Source organism: Triturus cristatus, chromosome 10 (assembly GCF_964204655.1).
Source record: "Triturus cristatus chromosome 10, aTriCri1.1, whole genome shotgun sequence".
Taxonomy (NCBI): Eukaryota; Metazoa; Chordata; class Amphibia; order Caudata; family Salamandridae; genus Triturus; species Triturus cristatus.
This window is the reverse complement of record NC_140593.1, coordinates 634,205,565-634,231,543: the sequence shown is the minus strand read 5'-3', so window position 1 is coordinate 634,231,543 and position 25,979 is coordinate 634,205,565. Positions and strand designations below refer to the sequence as shown.

The window sequence follows — 25,979 nt, the reverse complement described above, 5'->3', positions numbered from 1 at the left end:
TCAACCTGGCCAGCTCCTCAGCCGTCATCGCTGGTCCCTATACTACTCCTGATTCTGTCCTCACTACATCACTGGTATCCATTATTTCAGCTGCAGTTAGAAAGCCAGTCACGACCCGATAAATTTTTCAATGTTCTGAGGCTAAATTGTACTCTTAACTATAGGAAACAGACATATGGGATATTGTTCTTTCATTGTATACACAACTTGACACTAATTCCATTGTTTATTATTTCAGTTGCTATACTGTACCTGCCAGAGAGAGAAGGATCATAGTGAGGAGGCATATCGCCCTTTCTCACCTGAGGACAAATTCTAGGTTTTTAGCCGACCGTCAGAATGTTAGGTGCCTTGCATTCCACGAAGGCTTAATTGCATTTTAGCGTCGTTACCGAGACTCGAACCCAGCTCCGGTCATATTGCAGCAGAAACTTCAGCAGTTTTACTGACTGTTGAAAGCCAACTTGTATTTTGCCATCTCCTTATCGGTCTATTCCACTCTTACTCGAAGCCTCTTTTATTTCTCAGTTCTGGTTCTCGAGATGCTAATAGGGGTCTGGGTGTCGTATACTTTCTACAATGGCTAAGGATAACCTTGGATGAGTGAGTTATATTCTGCCATTCTTGAGTTGATGGCCGACCGTTTACTCTCTTCCTCTACTCCCTCTCCCCCAAATATCTTGATTGCAAACATTTTGTCCATTTTGACCTAGAAGTAATTGGTTTCTCGATTTTAGAGTGGTATGGGATACTATTCTAGGTGCCTTCTGGTGCCCTAGATAGGGGCATTTCCGAGGCAGATTCTGCTCCTTCTTTTCTGGACAACTTCGGGAAAATGGAAAGGCTCCGGATGTTTAAGCTTCAGCTCATCCTTTCAGGTGTTCATTTTTAGTCAAGATTTGTTGGATCTGCAGAGCACCAACTTCCACAATTCTCTCTACACAACCCATCTTACACAGGAAGTACTGTGAAAGTATAGCTTTTGAAAGTAAATAAACAGTCCGCACATGGTTGTGGTGTGACAATAAAGAGCAAAGTTTATTTTGCTCTAGGCTCAAGCGTAAATACGCAGTGACCAACTGCCAAGTGTTCTGCCTCACTGGGGTTACATTGAGACTTTTACACAAGAATTTATGCAATACAATATATTGAAAGGACTGAATCCCCTATTACATCCAGCTGCAAGGTCATTCTTATCAGAAGCTTGAAAGCATCCGTTTCAACAGTTATGCGTCTTGGCAGTAAATCTGTTACATGTAGCTAATTTGTTTTCTTAGTTTGAGGCCCAAGGCTCTCCTGAATTCTTCAAGTCTGTGATCAATGGATAGTAAGTGGCACGTTTCCACCTAACAGACAGATTGGGGGAAAAAAGCCAAACAATAGTTCACTCCTACTTTCAGCACACGTATATAGTCTCCAAGATCCGTGTTAACACAAATTTAGCATTATTACAAAAAGCTGCTGCATTTCTGAGCTGAGCTCACAACTGTCACCAATGTTGCACCTGGTTCTCACAGTTTGGGAGCGAGAAGTGGAAACGTACAAAAATGTAGTCAACAAAACTGTACCAGATGAGCATATTGTGAAAACAATTCTCTAGGCAAAAATACAGATGGAGTACCAATCACAACAAGCATTGGCATAGCCAATAGGTCTCGCCTTTTAGACCTTACAAGTATTTAGTCATGCAGCACAATATCCTTGGTGCAACAACATCAACTGTTGCATGGCTGGGACCTTATAAGTGTTTAAAGACGAGACCTATTGTCTATGCCAATGCTTGTTTCTTCTGCTGCCACCTCGAGCTGCTCCCTCTCGCTGGTCACTGTCTTGCGGCAGATCTCGAGCCTTTATCTGCCCGCGTTGTGCTAAGGCGCTTTCATTCACACTTACATAAACTGTATTGCTGCTAAGCTCCTCCTAAAATCAGCCTGATAGGCAATTAAAATAAAAGGCATTTGCAATGCAATCGGTCTCGCTTTTGGGACCTTATATGTATTTAGCTATGCAGCACATTAGCTTGGGTGCTGAAACATCAACTGTTCTTTAACATGGAGGAAAAGTAAGCACCAAACGACGTGAAACGCCAGGTATAGGAACACATGGAGAGAAATATTGCCTTTCCACAGGGAATGGTGTCGTCCAAAGCTCTGTTTTTAATATAAAATCTCAGGGCCTTTGGTGGTTATATCACTGAAAATACAGGATTTGAAAAAAATATTATTTTCTACAGGTGCTCGTTGAAGACAATTTCTATGGCCTGGAATCTAGAGAATGCTAAAGTGATTCTGGTATTTTACTGACCTCTTATGGTCGTTTTCTATCAAGACAGTTAAATAGAGGCAGTTGAACAGAAAAGAAAGTCCCAAAGCAGAAAAGTCCTAGGGCTGATCTCCAGAACCCACAAAGTACATTCACATATAAGTATTTACGAAAGTATATACAAGAGCTCTTGAATGCTCGACATTAAAATGAAGAGTTTCTCACTGGAATTGAGTAGATTTTTCCTTGGGCAGTATCTTTTCTTGCACTTACAATACAAAAGATTTCAGTCACTAACGTTCGGTGTCTGTGTTCTCCAACTCACTGCTATATGTGGCTGAAAGTATCGAAATGTTCCTCTAGTTACACAGTGACGTAGCTAGGTGGGGGCGGACCGATCCATGCGGCACGAGTTTTGGGGGCGATCCCCTAACGCCCGCTCTTTGATCAGGCCGCCACAGGCGGCAAATGTAGGGGCGGCCTGAGGCATAGCTACGCTGCTGCAGTTACTTCAGCCATGAATGGAAGAACTGCCAAATGTCAATGACGGACGTGGGTTGAGGAGCGATTGGTGTTTAGCAAGGCTGTCTCCTTACTGGCAAGTCGTTGCCACTTGTTAAGTCTTAATTGCCACTAAATCTTCCACAAAGAGGGAAATGTAGAGTACTTTATTAAGTACAAGTAACACAAACGTCAAGAGCAGCTTTTCCTTCGCTCTCCCAGTTTAACTGTCAAATCGCCAGTGTTCTACCACCACCTACATTCAACGCTCACATTGTCATCTCAGGAATACATGTACATTCCACAGAGTAAACTTGGATCATTACACAACCCCCTTATACTGACACAAAAACAGTATAAATGACGAGGATGAAAAATTCTTACACTTCTAAATGTAAAAGGACCCCCCATAAAAATCATGCTACTTATTACATATAAACATATACAAACATTGAGCCTAGAGGCAACTGTAAATATTATATATAAAAAACAGAAGAAAAAGATGAAACATTTATCACGAAAACAAGAGTTCCATAGTATAAATAAACATTGCTATTACTTCCACTTAACATTTATCGACTATATAATAATTCCATTACCTAGGTCTAGGGATATTTCTAACCTGTCTATTGCACTTAACAGGAATCCTTCCATCCCCAGTTGTTGCCGAAATTGTCAGTACCACCCCCTGAGTTGAACGCTTGTTCTGAATGTTTTTTCTTAATTTGCCGTTCTGGACATACTCCATACATCTCCATTTTCAAATTTAACCACGTTTCATCACTCTTATTGAAAAAAGGTCCCATGAATTTTGTAGACCCCTTTTTCACAAAGGCAGCTCTCCCATCTCCCAAGGTACCATTTTCACGCTTTTATTTTGATCATATCTTTCCATATATTTGCTTTGATAGCCCTTCCTCAGGACCTTAGCTTGAGCCTTACAACTTTTTAAATAAGTTTCATCATACAATCGCCTGAATTATCAATTCCATCATTCATCCCAGCCGGGTTTAATTTAGAATTAAGGCATCTCTTCCAGTGAAGGTGAGCCATTACCTTGCATTAATAGCATGTGCAAATGCTATTTTGCGAGTCAGTGACTCGCAAAATATCATTTGCAACTCTATTAGGCGTCCATTCCCTTCCTAATAGCGAGTCAACATGCTATGTACTAATGTTTTGCGCCCGCATTTACGGTCCGAGTATCCAGGGGTAAGCTCTCCCATGACACAACATATCATCTAGCTTATTACCCAGAGGGGAGGGCAAACATGGTAGGACAGACACACTATGGTTTATCTATAGAACCACAGGTTCCAGGTATAGGATTTTCAGGAATCTTTCCCTCACTATTTGTAACCCCCTTGGTCCTATCGCCACTGTCTTTATGTGCAAACTTACATATTTTGTAGCTGTAATTTCCCCAATCTTTCTTTTTTTTTGAGGAAGGAAACATCCTCTTTTAAGCCTCTTTTAAGCCACTTAATAGTTTTGCTCCATAATCGGAGCTCTTGGAACTACAACTTGAGCAAGGGTCTTTGGGGGGGGGGGGGGGGGCTAGTCTGGTTAACTGATACTGCCCTTTTTGTGACTTTCTCATACATTTATGGTATACGCTTATTACGAATGCTTGGGGACGCTATTGGGGGTGAACGAGCTATGCTGATAGCTACTGGGGGGAGTGGTATTGATGATGATCTTCCATTCATCAAGCAAGGTATCAGTTCTCTCTAGGATACAGATGTCTCCTGCTGATCTCAGAGATTTTTTTGGGATCTGCTCTCGCCTCCTTAGTCTTCCTTTTGCCCATTGGACAGGTCTTACACAAAACAGTTAACACTGCTTTGACTAATTCAACTATTTGCATTGGCAACGGGAAGAAACAAAGACAGGCCCACCTCACAATGAACTAAAGGACGAGAAAGACCGCCACTCGGGGACTGTAGCAGATAAAATATCATTAGCACATTCGTTTTTTCAGTCCCATCTGAAATAAAATGGCATTATAGACCAATTAAAATACCACTGTACACAGTACTGGCTAGGTTCGAAATGTGGATGTTAGGGTGGTGGCCCCGCCCATCCTCCTCCGGGCATGGCTTGGGCTTTGCCAGGCATGTCCTGTGCTGCGGGCTTTTGCTGGCACTTATTAGCGCGTCGGGATGAGGCACCTCCTGGCGATGGGTAGGCAGGGTGCTTGCAGTCTCCTTGTGTCCTCGACCAGCAGCAGTTGTCCCTCACTGTGGGCTTTGGTTGGCGCTTATATAAGCGCATGGTGATCCGGCGCCCCCTGGCGCTGGGCAGACAGGGGCTTGCATTCTCCCCGTGGCCTAGACAACCAGCAGTCTCGTCATGCCCTAGGGGATCAGCCTGGTGTTTATAAGTGCATAGTGATGCGGCGCTGCCTGCCACTGGGCAGGCTGGGGCTTGCAGGCCCGCCCCACCCATACCATGCAGCCCCAACCAGCAACAGTTGTCCTTTGTTGTGGTCTTTAGTTTGGCGCGTATAAGCGCACGGTGATGTGGCGCCTCCTGGTGCTGGGCATGCTGGGGCTGGTAGTCCCCCCACAGCCCAAACAGAGTCTGCATTTATTATGACCCCCAGAATAATGGTTGCGAAAACCTGGATTCATACATTGTTGTCTTAATTGAATTGATATTCACCCCTCCCTATACACCTTCAGAAAGGCGCTCAAGACCTAGCTATTTGACTGAACGGAACTGCTGTCACCCCCCCTCCCCCAACCCCCCTGCGCCTTGAGACCCTCGCGGGTGAGTAGTGCGCTTATAATTCCCTGATTGATTGACCCACCTGATAATTGTATTGTTTAGTAGTTTATCTATCCTCTGCTTAGCATTAGTAGAGTGTTGTAAATAAGTGAATATATATAATTTGATAATTGTGTGCTTTGTATTGTTTTCTTGTCATGAACCTTGTATTTTTTTTAAATGTATGTTTAGTTAAACAATAGTAAGTTTTGTATTTCAAGATTTTCTGTAGGTGAAAGTAAACGGTATTCCTCATCTACTCCCTCTAGGCGAAGTAAATATGATATTTTAATGGAAAAAATGTCTGCTATTCTTAAAACCCGAAGAAACCAAACTGAAACTTTGCTGAACCTGAGGGAAGAATTGGTGAGGATGGAAATTCTTATATATTCTTGGCTAGCATTTTATATCTGTGTTGAGCTATCCAGTGGCAAAAGGACACCGCACTATTATGTAATGAGATTTTAGCTGTTGTCGACTTTAAAAAATGGTGGTTGAAATGTTAACTTGGGGTTTGATGTTAATCATAATGATTGTTAAATGCTTTTGATTAATACAGGAATTTGATCACTTTTGTTTTCACACAAAATTAGCTGTATGAATTCTAATATTACATTATTAGTTATGATTTTGTTGGAGGACAGAGACCGGGAACAGCAACCTTTATTGTAAAAAGACACCAAAGCATCACTGGGAGCTTCTGATTGCATACTGTGATTTCTCCATTAAGGCATTTCCAAATAGGTTTTTTTCTACTCCCAGCCTCCTGTACAACAGCCTTCGCATTCAGCCTTTTTAGGTGTTTTGAACAATGAATGTGATATTCCTGTTGATCCTGTGCTGCATTAACAAAGCACTCTTGATTGTTATATCTTGTCTGTAACTGTTGAGCGACTGCTTTAGCCCAAACTTATGTTATCAACAAAAGAAGAAGCCTGAAGTAGTTATCTTTTACAATCTTGCTGCTAATTCAGTATTGGGTGTAGTCTGCCTAGGGAGCACTTCCTTTGCATTATATGAGAAGCCTTGTTCTCAGTGGCAACAGCTGTCAAGGACTGTAAGGCAGAGACCAAGGCAACCTCTAAACAAACTACAGAAATAATCCATTCACAGACTAACACACTTGTAATTGTATTTATGTAGCGCTTACTGCCCCTGATCAGGCGGCGAAGTGCCTTTTGGCGAGTAGCATGCTACTCCAGAACCCAAAAAGGATTCGTGTTTGATCAGTATAGGGCAATATGGATCAAATTGAGCTGCGGCCATGCACATCTGTTGGTTGGATTGAAAAGGATGATAGAGGGAAGAGTCTAGAAAGTGTTTATTGAGATACAGTACTGAGATGAGGTTTGGGATGTGTGAAAGGAGAGATGGAGGAGGAAAGAATATCTAGAAATGGATTATGGAGATCATAGTAGTGAAATAAGTTTTGGGAGGAGTCAAAGGAGGGAAATATGAAGGAAGAATTTAGAAAGGGTTGTTTGGGAGATCATAGTAAAAGGAGGTTTGGGGTTTTATAAGGAGGGATAGGGGAGGTAATAGTCTAGAAAGGGGTATTTTGGAGATCATAATAGAATTAGATTTTGGATGAGTCAGTGGGGGGAGAGGATATATCGAGAGGTATAGGGTAGTGTGATCCAGCGCAAGACTGGGAAATGGGGAATAACATTTACCAATACCCTCCCTGCGTCACAGGCCCGACGTCACACTAGCTCATTCACACACGCAGTCATTGATGGGGCCCATAACACCAACATTCACACGTCTGTTTCATGAGTCTGCACACACAGGAGGGATAAGTAATTCAAGCGCTAGACATGTGGGGGAAAATACCTTGTAACCTATAGGAAAGAAAAGTTATTTTACAAAATATACATTGACATCATTCACCTACAGATCCCTAATCTCAAACATCAAGGCACTCCTCCCACTTGGTCGAATGGACCAATTTAGTTGGATTGGTTGATGGTGGTTTAGAACCAGCTAAAACACATTTTAAGGTTTAGAATCTTTATCTTTCTTAAAGGAAAAACCACAAACTCATTAATTCTTGTTAATCAATCTCTGTTTATCTAAATTTTCATAATGATTATTATTTGCATTTGTCTCGTCAAAGTTTTAGGGTTTTAGATCAATTTAAATAAATCGCAGAACATCATATTTACCTAATCTGGCTATTTGAAGTCCTCTAATTCATTGGCTCTGCATAACCAAAATTTGTCGTAAATTGTCCGAAAAGCAGGCCAAAGCTCAAAGTCCTCTGCTCAGCACGCTACAGTCCCAAATTTATCAAAGGACCAGAAGCCGTGCAAGGATCTATCATAGCCCGTGGATTTTGGAAAAGTTCGCAGTCATCAAATAATCGGGCAGCATCTGGATCATCACAACGAACGTGGCATCCGCTGCTGTAGGTAGGGGTAGGTAGCTAGCTCTCTCCCTATTCTACTAGCCTTTTAGAATAAAACAAAGTATAGAAAATACATTTTAAAGTTTTAGAACAGTCGTGATTGGCTGGTTGAGATCGTCCGATTCAATTTTAAGGTTCTCAGTACAGTTTGAGGGGTGAGGTCACTGGTTAGTCCAAGAGTCGGCTTGTTCCGGTTTATCGTAAGCTTGATTGTTCTCCTGTCTTGGCAGGCCTCCCGTTTTCTAGCTTTGTCCGGGTACATGGTGAACAAAGGTCGCGGCGAGTTTTTAGGAGATTTCTCGCGCATGCGTAGCTCACTCCGCGCCTCATGGGAAAGTGGCCACTTTGTCGTGTGGTGACAGCGGCCATCTTTGATTTAGGCCCAAACGCCAACTTAAGCGAAACAAACACAAAGAAAATATTAATTCATGGAATTGGTGATCCTAATGTTAACCCCTTGCTAATCCCTCTATGTGCTTGTATTTATCTAGCATATAGCGACATTTAAAGCCTTTATATTCGCCCTTTCGATCCAATCAGGAACGCAAACATCACAAAAGCAACATATAACATGCAGTATTCTATTTCCACATATACTATTGTTAATATGCGTACAGATTTTAGTTATAAATGTTATTTAGCCATGTAAATTGCAAATCCCACGTGTAGTTCGAGTTTTAATAGTGTTGATTAGTACACATGCAATACACGTTTAATAATATTATAATTAATAAATTATTTAATTAGTATATTTCATGCATAAATAGAGGAGGTATACAAAATGTTGCACTACCTGCTCCATCAGTGCATTGGAGTCAAATTTTGTTTTTTACAGTAGGAGTAAAATGAATGTATAGATACATAAGTATGTAAAGGGTATACATGTATAAGGAAGATAATATATCAATATTTAAGTTGTGTTTAATAAACTCCGACTTTCAAGTGTTGCTGTACCTTAAGCTAATTTGTGTATTTCTTAACTTTATATATATTTTTCAAATATTTCAATAGTGAAGCAAGTTGTAGATAAATAGTTGATATTTCCATACTGTGATAAACAAATAAGACTGAGAACCATAAGCATTTCATCCAATAATTTGGAGACTATGCAGTGACTTATATGTTAAGCAAAGAAATAAATATATATATTTAGCCATAAGTAATATGTACATTTCTTAAGCATACCTGATGAATATATATTTAAAAAACAATTATTATACATAATTCATATCAAGAAGTACACATCCATGATGCATACATATTATCAAAAGCATACAGATACCTTGGAGTACATTTTGATAAGGATACCTTTCAGCAGTATAAGCTGGACATGCAGAGGAAAGGCAACACTTTACTTCTAGCATTTTGCACACTACAGAGGGCACTAAGCGGTCCAAGTTATCTCCCATTGTTAAAAGTAATAACTGCAAAATTACTACCAAGCATCTCTTATGGAAGCGAGGCACTGCGTGGTAGAGACTCAGTAACCTTAAACACAATGATTGTAAAAACGTTTAGATTGCTCGTCAGTCTCCTCTGCAATGCCTACCTGGCCCAGGCAAGGCTAGAATTTGGATTATTAAATAAAACTATCGCAAGGAAAGGAGCTTATATTGTAGTTTGGCACAGAAAAAAATGAATCACTTCAAACCATCTAAGCCAAATTCGGTGGCAAGAAGTTCAAACAAATGTTAACTCTCCATCCTGGAAGAATCTAGAGTCTGCGATAGATGAGTTGTCCTCTCACACTCTGAGAAATTTCTCTACCCCATAGTCCTTTAAAAAAGTAATCAATGGCTTAATGAAAAAAATCTCAATGTTGAAAGGTAGAGGCCCCTGTATAAGGATCACATGCCTGGGTGATACTGAACTAATATAAAATTCTTAAATCATAGCCCTACTTAGAGACAGGTTGGTCAACGCAGCTAATAAACGATTTTATTAGAGCACGATTTGGCAGGCCGTGCTCATGCGAAGCCTTGGCTATGGGTGGCAAAAACGACATGTTGCAGACTGTGCAAAATTTGAGAGGAAAATGTAGTTCACGTAACCTGTCTTTGCCCTGCACTGCTGGAACAAAGAAGGGGACTACTAAGGATACCTTTTAACAAGCGGGGAATTTGCATTTGCAGACAATCGGTGATAGCATGCTTTAAAACATCTGATACATAGTTGAACAGTATTTTTGCAAAGTTCATGGGCGTGTGGCTAGAAAATAGGACTTTCTTGATGCCATTTTGGTTTGAATTTACGGCTAGTGACTGTACTTTTAAATAACATATAATGTAGATGTACAGATCCATGGTATTTCTATTGAACTTTTCATATTTAGGTAACCTAATCACATGCGGTGCTAACATATGTACCAATTAAATGTTTACTTTACACTTTTTCTTAGCTACTGAAGACTTGCTTATGAGGCTCTATTTAGCATACATATCAAAAGATGATTACTGTCCACTTTTTGATAACCATTGATGCCCAGTAGCTGCTGGCATTTTACAGTTTTAAAAGTATTGGTTTTAAACTGCAACTCTAAAATCCCCCCCCCCCCCCCCCCCCCCCCCCCCAGGACTTTGTGGTATGATCTTTGTTTGCAGACCCACCACTACTGCTGGGGTGTCTATTCTATGGTCAGGAATCTATAACTAACATGTTACTTTCAGATGAAAAATTACTTACCTTCGGTAACGATATATCTGTAAGAAACATTAGTTAGTTATAGATTGGTTACTGCCCCACACATCCTCCCCGTTCTGCGAACTGATTTCTAGGGCTAAGGACATCCTTTCAGGGCCCAAGTTTTGTGCACCAGTGGTCAGTGTCTTGCATGGCTCTGTGTTTCTGATGCGGTAAGTCAGCGCGTGATTGCGGCGTCTAAGTAGCTATTGCGACGTCATCCCGGCGGCCACGACGCCAATGACAGACGAGTAGCCGACCGACACCACCTTCCGACGCGCAGAGGTACTGCTGACGAAAACACTTTCCGGATCCTGTCCAATGCCTGGGGGTAATTCTAAGGTAAGGAATCTATAACTAACTAATGTTTCTTGCAGATTTATCGTTACCGAAGGTAAGTAACTTGTTCTTCTGTGACACAGCCTATTTTTGCTATTTTTTGTGCTTTCAACCTACTTCCATATAATGGTAAATATGGGTATGAAAGCAATATTGGATCCTGGAAAGTTACACATTTCTGAAAAGTAGACAACATTTTTAATTCAGCAAGGGGTCATTTGTGCAGATCCTACAATGTTTTCGTATAGAAACTAACAATTAAAAATAGAACAAATTGAAAATGAGTTAAAAAAAAAAAAACACCCATTTGTGCCAATGTTTTCACCTGTAACTTTTCGACTAAGTATGACAGATGTTGGAAAGCAACATACCATTACATCCGCTGGACCCTTCTGTTTGTGGGGTATATAGGAATTGTAGGTTCACCAAGAACCTGAGGAACCCAGAGCCAATAACTGAGCAGCGTCTTGCAATGGTTTTTTATTGTGTACCGGGTATATGGCAATTCATTTGGAAAAATATAAACAGGGAAAAATCGGTATGAAAGTCACTTATGTATTTCTGAAATGGCAACAAAATATAGAGTTTAGAAACAATAGCTATTTGCACATCTCCGAAATTGTGGGTACCCATTCCAGCATATGAATTAAAGGTCACTTTTCAAAGTGACTTCTTTTTTACACATTGTCTTCCATTTGGAAGGTAGAAATGCATTGAAAGTCAATAGGTAATAACAGCTGCTCCACAATTTTGTGTTCCCCTAAGTCTCCCAATAAAAAGTTTACCTCACTTGTGTGGGTAGGTGTAGTGGCCGCGACAGGAAATTGCCCAAAACGCAACGTGGATACACCACATTTTCATAGTGAACACGGACCCTTTTATTTTTTTTGCAAAGTGCCTAGTTGTTGATTTTGAACCCTAGCTCTGCCGGCACCTAGGGAAGCCTAGCAAACCTATACATTTTTTAAAACTAGACACCCAGGGTAATCCAGGATTGGGTGACTTGTCTGGCTCGCACCAGGTTCTGTTACCCAGAATCCCCTGCAAACCTCCAATTAAAAAAAAAAAAACAATTTCCTCACATTTTTGTGGTGGAAAGTTCTGGAATCTGCGTGGATACACAACATTCCACCCACCCCGCATTTCCCAAATATTTCGAGAAAAATGGTACCTCACTTGTGTGGGTAGGCCTAGTGCACCCGACAGGAAACTACCCAAAACGTGGACACACCACATTTTCACAGTGAAAACGGACCCTTTTGAGGGTTGCAGGGGGATTCTGGGTAGGAAAACATTGGAGGACCCACACAAGCCATACCATGCTGGACTCCCCCGGGTGTCTAGTTTTCAGAAATGTGTGGGTTTGGTAAATTTCCCAAGTTGACCACCGAGCCTGGGGCCAAAATCCCAGGTGACTCCCCTTGCAAAACCAGGTTGTTTTGTGATCGGTCATTTTGATGTCTCCTCAATACGGTATGGGCCCTTGCCTATCGCGGGTACTTGGGGCACCAACATGAGTAAGGTACCATTTGTATCGGGATACGTGGGGGAAAGCTGGGTGGTAGGAAATTTGTGGATCTACGCAGATTCCAGAACTTTCCATCACAGAAATGTGAGGAAAATGTGTTGGTTTTTCTTTTTTACAAAGTTTGAGGTGTGCATGGGATTCGGGGTAAGTTACCCCAGCCTGGATTCCCCTGGGTGTCTAGTTTTAAAAAATGTATAGGTTTCCCTAGGTGTAGGCAGAGCTAGGGTTCAAAATCTACAGCTAGGCACTTTGCAAAAAAAGGGTCAGTTTTCACTGTTTTTCACGTTTTGTTTCCAAAGTTCGGGTGTGGGCTGCCCAGAATGGGCAACCCAATTACCCCACCCCCCAAAAAACACACATGCCAGTCATTCTGTTCTGTCCCCTCCCCTCCACAGGAGGCAGATGCGCACGATCGTTGTTGCAAGGAAATCAAAAAATAGGCGTGGGGAGGATGAGGAAGCTCTTCCCCCACCTCCCCAGGTAAAAAAAAAAAAAAAAAGTGAAATCCTCTGCTGTCTGCAGCGGAGAGATTTTCTGAGCATGTGCTCATGACGGAATGGTTCCGTCATGAGCACAGGAGCACTAATGCGCATGACGGAACCATTCCGTCATGAGCACCCAAAGGGTTCAAATCATCTTAAATGTTTATATACATAGGGATATGCTGTAGATTTGTGTTTGAGTATGGTGGTTATGTAGGCAACGACTAACTTTTGACTAGTCTTCTGAAGATAAGATAGTTATCTATGGATCTTATGTTTTAGGGTAATGAATTCCGTAGTTTGGCAGCTTTAACAGAGAAAGATGTGCCACCTATGGTTTATTTCTTGTATGGTGGGATTATGAGGCTACTTGCCAGTCTGGAGCGGAGTTTCTTTAGTTGAATGTATTTGGTGATTTTATTCCTGATGTAATACAGTCCTATTCCATGTATTGCTTTGTGGGTTTGTGGATGGGTTAAGGTGTGTGCTAGGGAATTGAAGAAAGGGCAGCATTTCTGGCCCAAGGCCCGACCAGTCCCGTACAGGCCGAAACAGGACTCTGCCCTTGTCCTCTCCACCCTTAGCTGAGACGCTCGGGCAGAGACTTCCTGAGCCCTATGCTTAAATAGCCCTAGTGATCAGATGACACCTTCGGCCAATGTGAACCCTGACCAATCACAACACTAGCCCTAAGACCAATCTGAGCCCTAGTCGCCAATCTGAAACCAACCCCCAAAACACTAAATCCAATAGAAACCCTATCCCCCAAGAACCAATCCGAACTTTAGACCCATCAGTCAATAAGAACCCTAAGCCCAATAGAAAAACTAGCCTCAAGAACCAATAAAAACCCCAGACCCATCAGCCGATCAGAACCCTCAGCCCAATTGCCGGTTCCTGCTTCCCACCTCCCATCTGCGCTTCCCTCCCCCTCCTTTACTTAATGGCTGCCGCTGTGAGGGAATGCGAGTAGGACCTCTGATCTCCCAGTCAGGAACCTGCTCATCCCCCCGCAGCTCCGCTCCGAAGTGCCACCGCTCCGCTCCGAAGTGCCACCGCTCCGGGCACCGTGATCTGCTCGCTCAGGTAGGTGTTAGAGGCCCGCCTCATCCCTGGTGGTCCAGTGGGAGAGCATTGCTCTTCTACTGGCCGCTGTTGTCTGTGTCTCTTTGTGCTATTTTTCAGTTTTTCTGTCTCTGTGCCCGTGTCTGTCCTTGTGCCATTTTTCTGTCTTTCTTTGCCCATTTTCTGTCTTCTTTTCTGTCTTTTATTGTGCCAGAAACTTGTACCTGCGTACTCTGTGCCATTTCTGTCTCCGTACCCCATGCCTTCCTTGCCCTTCCCGCCGCTGCTGCCCCCGCGTCCCCTCCGTCCCCTAACGGTTCCCGCTTCCCAGCTGCACCCCCCCACCCCTCTACATAATGGCGGCCACTGGCGCTCCAAAGACAAGCCCGTTTGCTCGCGGCCAGCGCCAGGAACCCTGTATCTACGACCTCCCACCGCTACAACCCTGCTGATCTCCTCGCACTCAACCCCGGAAGGAACGACCGCTGCCAGCGAGCGACGCCAAACACCAACCACGGCCAGTTCTCCTGCTGAGAGTCCATCATTGACACACACCTCCACACCCACCAAACTCACACAGAATGCCCGTACCACCGAAGCCCTGACGTGCATTCTCCTCAACGTGATCCTTACACAGACACGCCATAGAGATCTGAGACCTGCTCAACACCATCTGGCCAGACGTTGCCTTCTTCACAGAAACCTGGACCAACGCCACCTCCGCCCCCGACATCGCCATGCCCATCCCCGACGAATACAAAATCCTGAGAAAGAACCGCCCCTGCCTCCCAGGAGGAGGGCTCGGCATCGCGCACTAGAGCTCCCTCCAACTCTCCACCTCCAGCACGAGCGACCCCCTCTCCAACACAGAACACCTCCACTTCCAGATCCAGTTCAGCCCCATAACCACGCTGCTTGGGACCCTTGCTTACAGACCCCCCTGGGCCTCGCGCCTCTTCTTCTACCACAATTTCCGACCTCGTCGCACCCCACGCCATCGCCACCACGGACTACTTTCCCATCGGAGACCTGAACTTCAACCTGGACAACCGCAGCGACCCCTACTCCACCACCCTCCTGGACAACCTCGCCAACCTCGGACTAAAGCAGCTCGTCACCACCCCCACCCACAGAGCCGGACACATCCTCGACCCCCATCTTTGCAGGACGGACCAACATCCACTTCAGCCACACCACGCAGCCACCCTGGACAGATCACCACTGTGTACACTTCACCTTCAACACCACCACCGCACCCAAACCCGCCCTGCACCCACCACGAAGGAACTGGAGCAAGGTCACAGAGGAACACCAACACCACCCTCTTCTTCAACGAATACCCCCCCCCCTCCTCCACCACAACTGGAGCCAACTCTACAGCCAAAGAACTACACCGCTGGATCACCGGCTGCACAGATAATCTCGCACCCCTCCGCCGCCCTGACAGACAACGCCCCCTGAAGGCCGCCTGGTTCACCTCCGACCTTCAAGAAGCCAGGCGCTCCTGCAGATGCCTCGAGAAACTCTGGAGGAACAGGAAAACCACAGAGTACCAGAACACCTACAGGAACGCCATGACTGAATACCACAAGCGCATAAGAGACTCCAAGAGGGCCTTTATTAAGAGCAAAATCCACACCGCCTGTAACCCAAAAGAACTCAACGTCATACAGCAGTTCACCAAACCCCCCAGTGAAGCCACGGATGTCACACCATCCCAGGACCTCTGCCACAAGTTTAGTGCCTACTTCCACCGGAAATCAAGGCCCTCTATGACAACTTCAGCAAACAGACGCCAGACACCACCTTCTTCTCCACCACCGACAACCAGCCCAGCATTACCACCTGGAAACCGGCTACCACCGAAGACACCGCGACGACCATGAAGAACACCCACTCAGGAGTCCCCACGGACCCCTGCTCGCCGCACATCTACCACAGCCGCCGCCCTAGCACCCAAACTATGCCGGACCATTAACGCCTCCTTCGAATCCGGCATCTTTCCCGACGACTGGAAGCGAGCAGAGGTCAGGCCCCTCCGCAAGAAACCTTCGGCTGACCCGATGGACCTGAAAAACGACCACCCATATCCCTCCTCCCCTTCGCAGCCAAAGTCACAGAGAGATTCGTCGACGCCCAGCTGACCACCTACATCGAAAAGAACACCATCCTCGACGACTCCTAGTGCATACTCCGCAGCAACCACAGCACCGAGACCGCCCTCCTCGCCGCCACCGATGACATCCGCATGCTACTTGACCAGGGCCACACTGATGCCCTCATCGTACTAGACTTCTCCGCAGCCTTCAACACCGTCTCCCACCCCATGCTTGCCACCAGACTCCATGACGCCAGCATACGGGGTACCGCCCTCGACTGGATACGCTCCTTCCTCACCGGCAGAACCCAATGGATCAGACTCTCACCCTTTCTCTCCGAACCCACAGTGATCAACTTCAGAGTACCCCAAGGATCCTCGCTCAATCCCACGCTCTTCAATATCTACATGGACCCCCTCGCCGCCATCGTCAGACAGCACGGACTCCGCATAGTATCCTACGCCGATGACACCCAGCTCATCCTCTCCTTTACAAAGAATTCCGAAGACACCAGACTCCGCTTCCAGGAAGGAATGAAAGATGTTGCAGCCTGGATGAACTATAGCGCCTTAAGCTCAACTCGGAGAAGTCAGAGGTCCTCATCCTTGGACCCTCCATCGCCTGTGACTACACCTGGTGGCTTTCCGGATATCTTCGCTGTCACAGGGTGCCGGTGCTGTTCCTTGCACCCCTGTCTTGGCGGCGTTCTATTCTGGTCCGTTCCTGGTGTGAGGAAGTGCAACGTCACTGATGTGCGTTGCCTTGTTTTCTATTTCAATCTGCACTTGCCTGGCAGGGACTCCGGTCCAATAATTGCCGTGCAGAGGTTTAGGTGCTTCGGCTCCCAGTCTTTGCTGCTGTTTTCTGACCCATTGTGGCCTAGTGGTTGAGGTCTATGACTCCTACTCCAAAGGTTATGTGTTCCACACCAGGTGTTTCACTGGTTGTGGGTTCTCAGTCAACACTAAAGGCGATATTGCTTTCTTTTTCTGTCAGACTTACATCTGTGTATTTCTCACTCATTCCTCGTGAGTGTAGTGGTCAGTGTCCCCGCCTGTCTCACGGGAGGCCAGGGTTCCTTCCCCGTTGAGGCGATGCAGGCGCGTTTTAGGTGTCTTGGCATTGTTGTGTCAAGACACCAGTGCTGTTGGTACCTATTGTGGAATCTCTTTTTACCTGGGGCATGCTTTTCGAGCTCTTCCCCTTGCTTTTCATTTTTTCACAATTTGTTTATATATACACGTCTCTATATAAATGCATATGTACATTTCTTGAGCTTACCCACAGTGAGAGCGCACTCATACTAGGTTTTCCTTTGTCTAGTATGTTTTTTTTTTACCCCAGATCTCTCTCTCTCTCTCCCTCTTTCCCTCTCTCTCTCCCTCTCCCTCTTTCCCGCTCCCTCTCTTTCCCCCTCTCTCTCTCTCTCTCTCTCTCTCTCTCTCTCTCTCCCCCTCTCCCTCCCTCTCTATTTCTTCCTCTCGCTTTCTTTTCTTCTCTCTCTCTTTCTCTCATGGGAGCGAGCCCTCTGTGTCTCCCCGGTTTTGCCGTTTTTTCCTTCGCCGTTTGTACCTCTGGGTACGGTTGGCTGCTTGACTGCCTGATGCTGTGCCAGTCTTTCTTTGCCGCTGCATGTGTGGTGACGATACTTAAATTATTTGGGCTTTTGCATAGGGTGGTGTAGTTCTTGTGGTACACACGGTCTCCTTGTGTGTATCATGTTGTCAACATACATGCATCTCCTGCTAGTCATGGTTCTGTATATCTGTGTGTGTGTGTGTGTGTGTGTGTGTGTGTGTGTGTGTGTGTGTGTGTGTGTGCGTGCGTGTGCTTCACCAGAAGAGGAGCAAGTGCACAGAAAATATCGAGTAGCGAGATAAGTGAAGAAACCTCAAATTCGGACCAAACTTCATTAACAAGTGATGCTGATTCAGAGGAAGGAGGAGAGAGTATGATTGGAAATAGCAATAAAGGGAGACTCACTTTAGCTGAGAAATTGGATTTTTTAACATTGGACAGGCGACAAACTTTAAGACCACAAAACCCCCCATGAGCACCAGAAAAAGGAGAAACAAAAGGAGACGAGAGAGGCACAAATGCAGAAAAACCAAAAAACAAAGACCGCAATGGAGGAAATTAAAATAGAAAATAACAATACTGTGATCAACTTGTCTAATGTGATATTAAGAAAGGAGGAAATTAATATTTTATCACTTGGATTATCGTTTTGCCCTACTAATGAGTTTAACTATGGAAAACCAAGAATTGACTTGTTTAAATTAATTAGAAAACTCAAATTGAAAAACATTCTTCACCACCAAAGAAGGATTAAAACAACATAACACAGAAAGGCAAAATTCCAGTGACCCTCAAGCTATCGCGTTACAAGGATCGGATGCCAAAATACTCCTGACGATGTGTGATCTGGCAGGTGAGACGGGAACAACAATTTCTCAAGAAGAAATTAACACGACACAAATGAGATTACAAGACTTGGGTGTGAACATAAATCAAACAGCAAAGAGTCCATTCAAACCAAACAGTACTTTCTGCCCACTAATGCCACGTGATGCCATTGACATCTTTCATGAGTGTCACGAATGGGCTGAAGAAAATACATATCAATCAGAGTAAAGTAATTAAAAAAAGCCAATATAATCGTGTACAACACAGCAAACTAATGAAAAAACTAAGAGAATTAGAACATCATTATAAACAAATCTAATAAAGGAGGCAACGTTGTCATCTGGCCAAAGGAACAATATTTGATTGAAGCACAAAGACAAATGGGAAAACATCAAACAATCAATACTCTAAAGCAACTGAAAAGTTAAAGAAGGAATTATGGCAATGGAAAAGATAGGGTTTAATTACTAAGGAAAAACTCAATTAATTTTTTGCACCAAGAACATCCTGTTCTTCCAATTATGTATTTATTACCCAAAATACACAAAAGAACTCTTTCAGTGCAGAGCAGGCCTATCATCTCAGCCCGCAATAGTGCATCAGAAAATATATCACGATACATTGATTTCTTCCTGCAGGATTTCATGAAAGCCCTACCATCATACATTAAAGATTCCGGTGATTTTATTAACAAACTACGAGGTGTAGAGTAGCAGGAAGATTTTTTAATGACAATGGACATTACGTCACTCTACACCAGTATCGTTCATGTGGTAGGTTTAAATGCAGTGGAACACTTTCTTGATATGCGACCCATGGGACTGCTAAAACAGTCAAATGTTATTAAGTCTCATTACTTGGTGCCTACATAACAATTTTTTCTTGTTCAATAAGGACCTTTACAGACCGATCCGAGGTGTTGCAATGGGGGCCTGCTTCTCTCCCAGCTATGCATGCATTGATGTTGGTTGGTGGGAGAAGCAGGTCCTCAGAAAGACACACTCTGATCCGATGAGTCAACATGTAGTCCAATGGAGCGTTTTATAGATGACATGTTTGTGATTTGGTTTGGGGACTTAGACCGTGCCAGACATTTTGTTGAGACCATCAATGCAAATGACTCAAATCTTGAGTTTACTGCTAATATTCACGTTGATAAGGTAGATTTTTTAGATGTGACTGTGTTTGTTGCAAATCGGAAGTTGGAAACAACACTACATCGTAAAAAAATAGCAGGGAACTCCACGCTACATGCGAGGAATTTCCATCTTAAACACCTTATTCATAGCATACCCTTTGGAGAGCTACTGAGATTAAAAAGAATATGTAGAACCAAAGAGGAAATTACGAAGTGTCAAAATGCAACTCCAGTCAGATTTAGACAGAGAGGTTACGGTGAAAAAGCTTTAACTCAAGCAGTAGAGAGAATGACTGCACATAGATTTGATATTTGTGATAATCTAGAAAATAGTGACACTGATTCTATGTTAGTACCCCCTATCCATACTGGAACTAATGCAAAAGAATGGAACACTATTAGATTCATCACTACTTTCAGCAGGCATGAAAATAAAATCACGAGTATTATTAACAGCAACTGGCCTATTATCTTAAATGATGTGATAATGGCACAGAATCTCCCCAATAAGCCTACACTAACTTTTTAAAAGGGCTCCCTCAATGAAAACAACTTTAGTAAAGAACAAGCCTGAAATTACCATCAGCACTTCATGGTTAAAACCCAAGCGTGTTTTTTTAAGTGCAAGACATGTAGAGCATGCACGTTTCGCATCAATACCACCGAGGACAAAACTCCATTCAGCGCAGAGCCTATCACGTTAAAAGACAACTACAATTGCCGCACAGAGTTTGCAGTCTATGTACTGATATGCACCTCTGGCCTTCAATATATAGGCAGCAAGTACAGGTGCATGTCGGGATTCTTCAACACTTGTGAGCAATCGTAAACTCAGACCAAACATATCCTGTGGCCAGACATTTTAAAAATGTTCATGACCATAACTTACAATGCCTCAGGTATTTTGTAATAGGCTCTATACCACCGTTAAGACGAGGTGGAAATAGAGAGAAAATGGTGAGATGACTAGAGTCTCGAGTGATTGTAGAACTAGATTCTAAGGTGCCACAAGGGCTGAATAATAGTGATGAACTTCCTTTAAAAATATTGACTAGCATTCTTTCAAAACACTTTTCTGTATGTGAATCATGTAGATTTGGTACGGTCAAAATGAAGCAATGTTTGGGAACCCACCAAGTGGGTTAAAAGACCCCTCACACACCAACCTGGTTGGGGTCCGGCAGCATCCGGGACTTCGGGAGGCCACAGTAGGTGCAAGGCGATGGTAGCTTCACAACCAAGTAAGGTGTCTCACACTCGCTCCAGCAGGATACCGTCACCTTCCTGCCTACCTCGCTCTCTAATCTTGTTATTTCTTTTTACCAACAGATCTGTTGTAAGAAGCGCCCCCCTCCCGCTTCCTGCACAGCGCCTTCACTCAGCCATAGTGTAATTATCCTTTTCCCTTTCCCCCCCTGTTATTTCGCGCATTGTGTTTCTTTTATTGAGCCTGTGCCCATCACTTACCTTTAGCGCTTGGAGGCTATATTCAGCCCCTCCCCTTCAGCGCATACTGGGCCTCTCACTTTATACACACCTCATGCTGAGGTTTCGCAACCATTGCCAGTATAATCACTTGGCGCTATTCGTGTGACTTTCACCTGTAGTCCTTTGTAGTGCCGCGTTACCAACCACTTGGCACCCCTAGTTCACAGAGCGCTTTGCGTACTACCTAGCATTCCTAATGGTCTTGCCTCCGCTCTTTCGCATAGCAGCATGATACACCTCATATGTATGTGTGTCACCCACGGTACGTTCATTGAAGACAGGTTTGATTATTCACAGCACCGTAAATCTATTTGTATGTTGCCTGCCATCCAGGGCACCAATGTTGATTTCTTATGTGTATTGTGTGTTGTCTTGTTTTCTCCCACAGGTTTGCGCCGCAGTGTCCGCTATTGTGTTGACACCGCGTTCCACACACCTTAGCGAGTGTGTAGGTAACTTATATTTTTAATTTTTTTCACCACGTGGCACTTCACCTTTTGCCACTCACTTCACACTGGTCCTGACGAAAGCTCCTTACTACTTTTATTCGTGAGCTGAAACATGTAGACCCACCACATAGCCAACTAACAGATAATTATTTCTCCATTTAGTTGCATCACATATCTTTTTAATCAATACCCTGAGCCGCCAATAATAAATCTTCCAAGGGCAAGGATTCTCAGCGGTATTTTTTAATTATCACCACATCACATTTTTGCACTACACCAGCTCCGCTGTAGTCAGGCGTCGCAGCACAACCGGGAGGCATTCGGCCACCCGGTTGGGGCCCCAATGATGAAGCATGACACCAACCAGGTTGGTGTGTGAGGGGTCTTTTAACCCACTTGGTGGGTTCCCAAACATTGCTTCATTTTGACCGTACCACACTACATTGGGTGTGTCCACCTTTGACAAAGCTTATCTAAATCCAGGGGATACGGACACAACCCCCCTAGTTTTCCCTAGCTCTCCCTTTGTTCTTTACAATCATGTAGATTTGACACGGTGGTCATAATAATTTAACTACTATGAAGTTTTTCGATTTATATATACATTAATTTTAGTATTTAAGGCAATTATAGGTATATTTAGGATGTTGAGATTTGATGGTATTCAGTGGTATTTTAAGGTCATTTTATCACTTTTAGAATTAAGATTTGCATCAGATACCATCATCATTTCCATCCCCATTTTTAACCTAAGAACAAGGTGATATAGCATTATTGCACATTCTTTTACACATGGTATGTCTTTTACTATCAATTTTAATGCTATTTTAAATCATCATTGTTTACATTCTTTTAAATTCCTTAAATATCGGTTTGGTGCTTTATGTATTTTTATTGAATTATTTATTAAATTATTCATGCATATTTGCACAAATAGGAAGAAGCCTTGTTATACATGATCTCCCTCATTTATCTGTTTGAATGTCCATGCATATATTTCTGCCCGTATATATATCTATTTGACAAATACACTTACTCACTGATAGAGCGCCGTTTTGTCCACATCGTAATCTGAAGAAGTCATACATTAGTTTTTCTGCTGATATACATGATTAAGCTGCCCTAGATATAAGCGTATTGTTTTTGTCCACTCATTTTAGGTGTATATAGGCGTTCTAGTCAAATGAGCAAATAAATCAGCACTGGTGATAAATTATTTGAGCACTAAGCACTTTGGTTTTTTGCAGCACTTTACCACTTTAAGAATAAAAATAGATGTTGGGTTAGGAAGAAGAAAAAAAAGTGTTTTCATAGTGACAATTGAATAGCTATGATTTTGTAGGAAGTAATAAACTGACATCGCTAGAGCATTTGAGTAGACATTAAAGTATATTCAAGCATTTGGTAGACAGATGATAGTAGTCACCCATGTCTCTGATTTACTGTATAACATATAAAGATATAGAACTTCCAGGTTTGCACATATTTATCATTTGTATTATTATATTTAGATATAAAAAGGGACCTAATTTTGGAGACTCTTGAAGTTGATATATTTTCTGCACATGTATCAGTCTGCTTATTTGCACAGTAATATGATTCTTCTTATTTATTTGTCATAAATATTAATGGAATGATGGTCAGAATGAATAAACGCTTTGCTAATATTGTCAATTCAATAAAGCAAGAACTTTGTATGAAACACTAATTCCAACAAACCTGTTAAACACATTTTAAAATAATCAACACTGGGTATTTATGTTTTGTAATGATATTTTATTGGTGAAACACGTTAGAACAAAATAAGGTTAGATAAGTATGTGCTAAATCTTTTTTTCATTGTGACTACTGTGAGAAGTTGGCCTGGCATATGCTGTCCTCTAGTTATAGTGGGCACCTTGCACCAGTCCAAACAACCCTTCTTGATGATTAGGTTTAAGACAACCTTTATTGAAAGCTATCCTAGTGATAGCTATGGAGAGCATCCTCCAGGCTAAGTCTTGAAGGAATGTAAAGCAGCTTGATTTACCAGATTATAAACTCTTGAATAACTAAATGAAAGGAGACCCACACAAGGTATATATATAAAATATATGTATTTATTTCGAAACCCTCTCTACTAACCTCTTTATGAAGTTGGAGAGCAAGGCACACAATAATACAGTTATCAAACGACAGTATAAACAACAGTATATACAATGGGCCCCAGGGGTAGACCAAACCATATATTAAGAAAGTGGTAAAACAACCATGACTTGACTAGACACAGTGCCTAGAGCACGTAGAATCGCTAGGACCCCAAGGAACCACCCAAGGAAGTGACACAGGAGACCCACGGGGGACATGTGCAGTGTGAGAACACAGCCGCAAGCCCCGTACAATTCAATAGGAAAGTCGCGGTTGGAATTTTAAAGATTAAGGACACTTAGGAGAGGACTTTGAGCAAACCTCTTTAGACTTAGAGGGTTCTAGGGCCAGCACCCACGGGAGCACCGGAGTACTCGTGTTAACTCACCCAGGGAAGCCGGGTGCATAGGTGTCAAATGGTATCGGGAATCGTTGTTGATTTCAATGGCGATGTGCTGCAAAGGGCTGCTGCTGTGGAAAGAAGTGTCCCATGTGATCCAAGCCTGGATCGAAGATGTGAAGAACCTGATAGCAGAGGGGACAGAGTCTGAGTCACTTTCCAGTGACCAGGGGCAAGATAGACGAATGCCTACCGATGTCTGGTGTTTCAGGTGCGAAGAGGTGAAGCTTGACTCCACTGCCACGGGGACCAGGAGAAGTCGACGACTACCACAATCCGCAGGCGAGCTGTCCCACGAAGGAGGTCAAGTGGTGGGGAGGGGGGGGGGGGTCGGGGGGGGGTCAGTTTCTGGATTGGAGACCAACAAGCCTTGCCAACTGCAACCCGCGCGGTGAGAGAAAAATGGCTTTGGTGTGGACCAGCAAGGTCCTGTGGACTCCCCAAGCGATGGAGAGTCAGGGTACATCTGGAGCAACTAGGTAAGCCCGTTGTAAGTCAAAGTACCCTTCTCAGGGACCCACAAGTTCACGGACAAGGGATCGCGAAGGGACCTCGAGAGGAATCACTAGATACCAGCCCACGGGTCACTCGAGGAGTGTAGGCCAGCAATCTTCGGTGGAATCACTGCTCGGGGTTTGGACTACAAGTAGCCCAAAGCACAGCCTCAGGGATCGCCAAGAAGCATATGCTGCTACAAATGGTCACGGTGTCCAGGGGTTCGGGTTGCATGGTCCCTACGAGGGCTTTGGATCTCAGAGTTGCTGAGAGCACGATCGGCCTCGAGGAAGCTTGGAAACCCACCTCCTATGTTGCAAAATCGTCGGTGTCCTTCGGGAGTAGCGTCGATGCAAACTGGACAGATGCGTCTTTGGTGTCTGCCTTCAGGGGAGTAACTCCTTTACTCCAAGGGAGATTCTTCGGTCATCCAACATTGTGTAGATAGTAGAAGTTCTGGGATTCTGTAGCAGAGTTTCGTCCAGGTAAATCTAAAGTCCTGTAGCCAGGGGTTCCTAATTTATACTAAAAGGAAGGGGTGGGACAAACTCTGGGGAGCCACCTATGGGAGGATCAGGACACAGGGGTGGCTACAACCATATCCTTTGTCCAGTTTCGCATCAGAGCAGAGGCTGGTAGCCCATGCAACCGGTTTGAGCTGGACTATGCACAGGGACACCAAATGTGCCCCCAGTGCAGATTTCAAAGCACTCTTGGAGTGCACCCACCCAGCCCCAATACACTAAAGCCTGTCTGGGAGGTGGTCACACCTCCCTGTGACAGGAAACCTATTGTCCAGTCCTCCCCTGTCGGAGTTTCGTCCAGCAGCAGGAGGGCAGACTCGTGTCTTTGGCTGGCAGCATCCATTTTGTGATGCCAGGGTCTGTTAAGCTGGTACCGGGTGTACCAGTGGTGCCATGTTTCTCCCTTTAGTAGGGTGGAATCATACCTCCCACACCAGTTACTGGTGTGGAGGTATGATCCCAAGGTGTTTGACACAAAACACGACATGTTTCCATGCAGCCGTTTTAAAGTTTTTACCACGAGGTTATAATGCACTTAAGAGTATATGGTTTGGGCTGCATCACAAACAACCCCGGCATGGCCACCCTCTCACATGAAACCCAGCACCCTGCCCTCAGAATTGTTATGGGCTGCCATAGCGGTGACTGATAGGTTTACATGTGCAGTTATATGGATAGATATAGGGAATCTAAATCTCAGTAAGGGGTGCATACATCACCTTACACAGGCTGTAGTAGCAGACCTGTGGTGTCGTTTTGGAGGGCTTCCCACGGGTGGCATAATACATGCTGTAGCCCCTGGCAGGCCTCTGGGGGTACCT

General features: G+C 43.9%; 1 protein-coding gene across 2 annotated transcripts in view; it reads left to right on the top strand.

The window, feature by feature from the left end:
* The window catches only part of GTF3C1 (general transcription factor IIIC subunit 1), a 1,956,011-nt gene that overhangs the window by 246,942 nt on the left and 1,683,090 nt on the right, over window positions 1–25,979 (top strand). For both annotated transcript variants that reach the window (XM_085632176.1, XM_085632175.1), the window contains exon 5: window positions 5,802–5,898. In XM_085632176.1, the coding sequence (XP_085488302.1) occupies window positions 5,802–5,898 (97 nt within the window). The remainder of the gene's footprint in view (window positions 1–5,801; window positions 5,899–25,979) is intronic.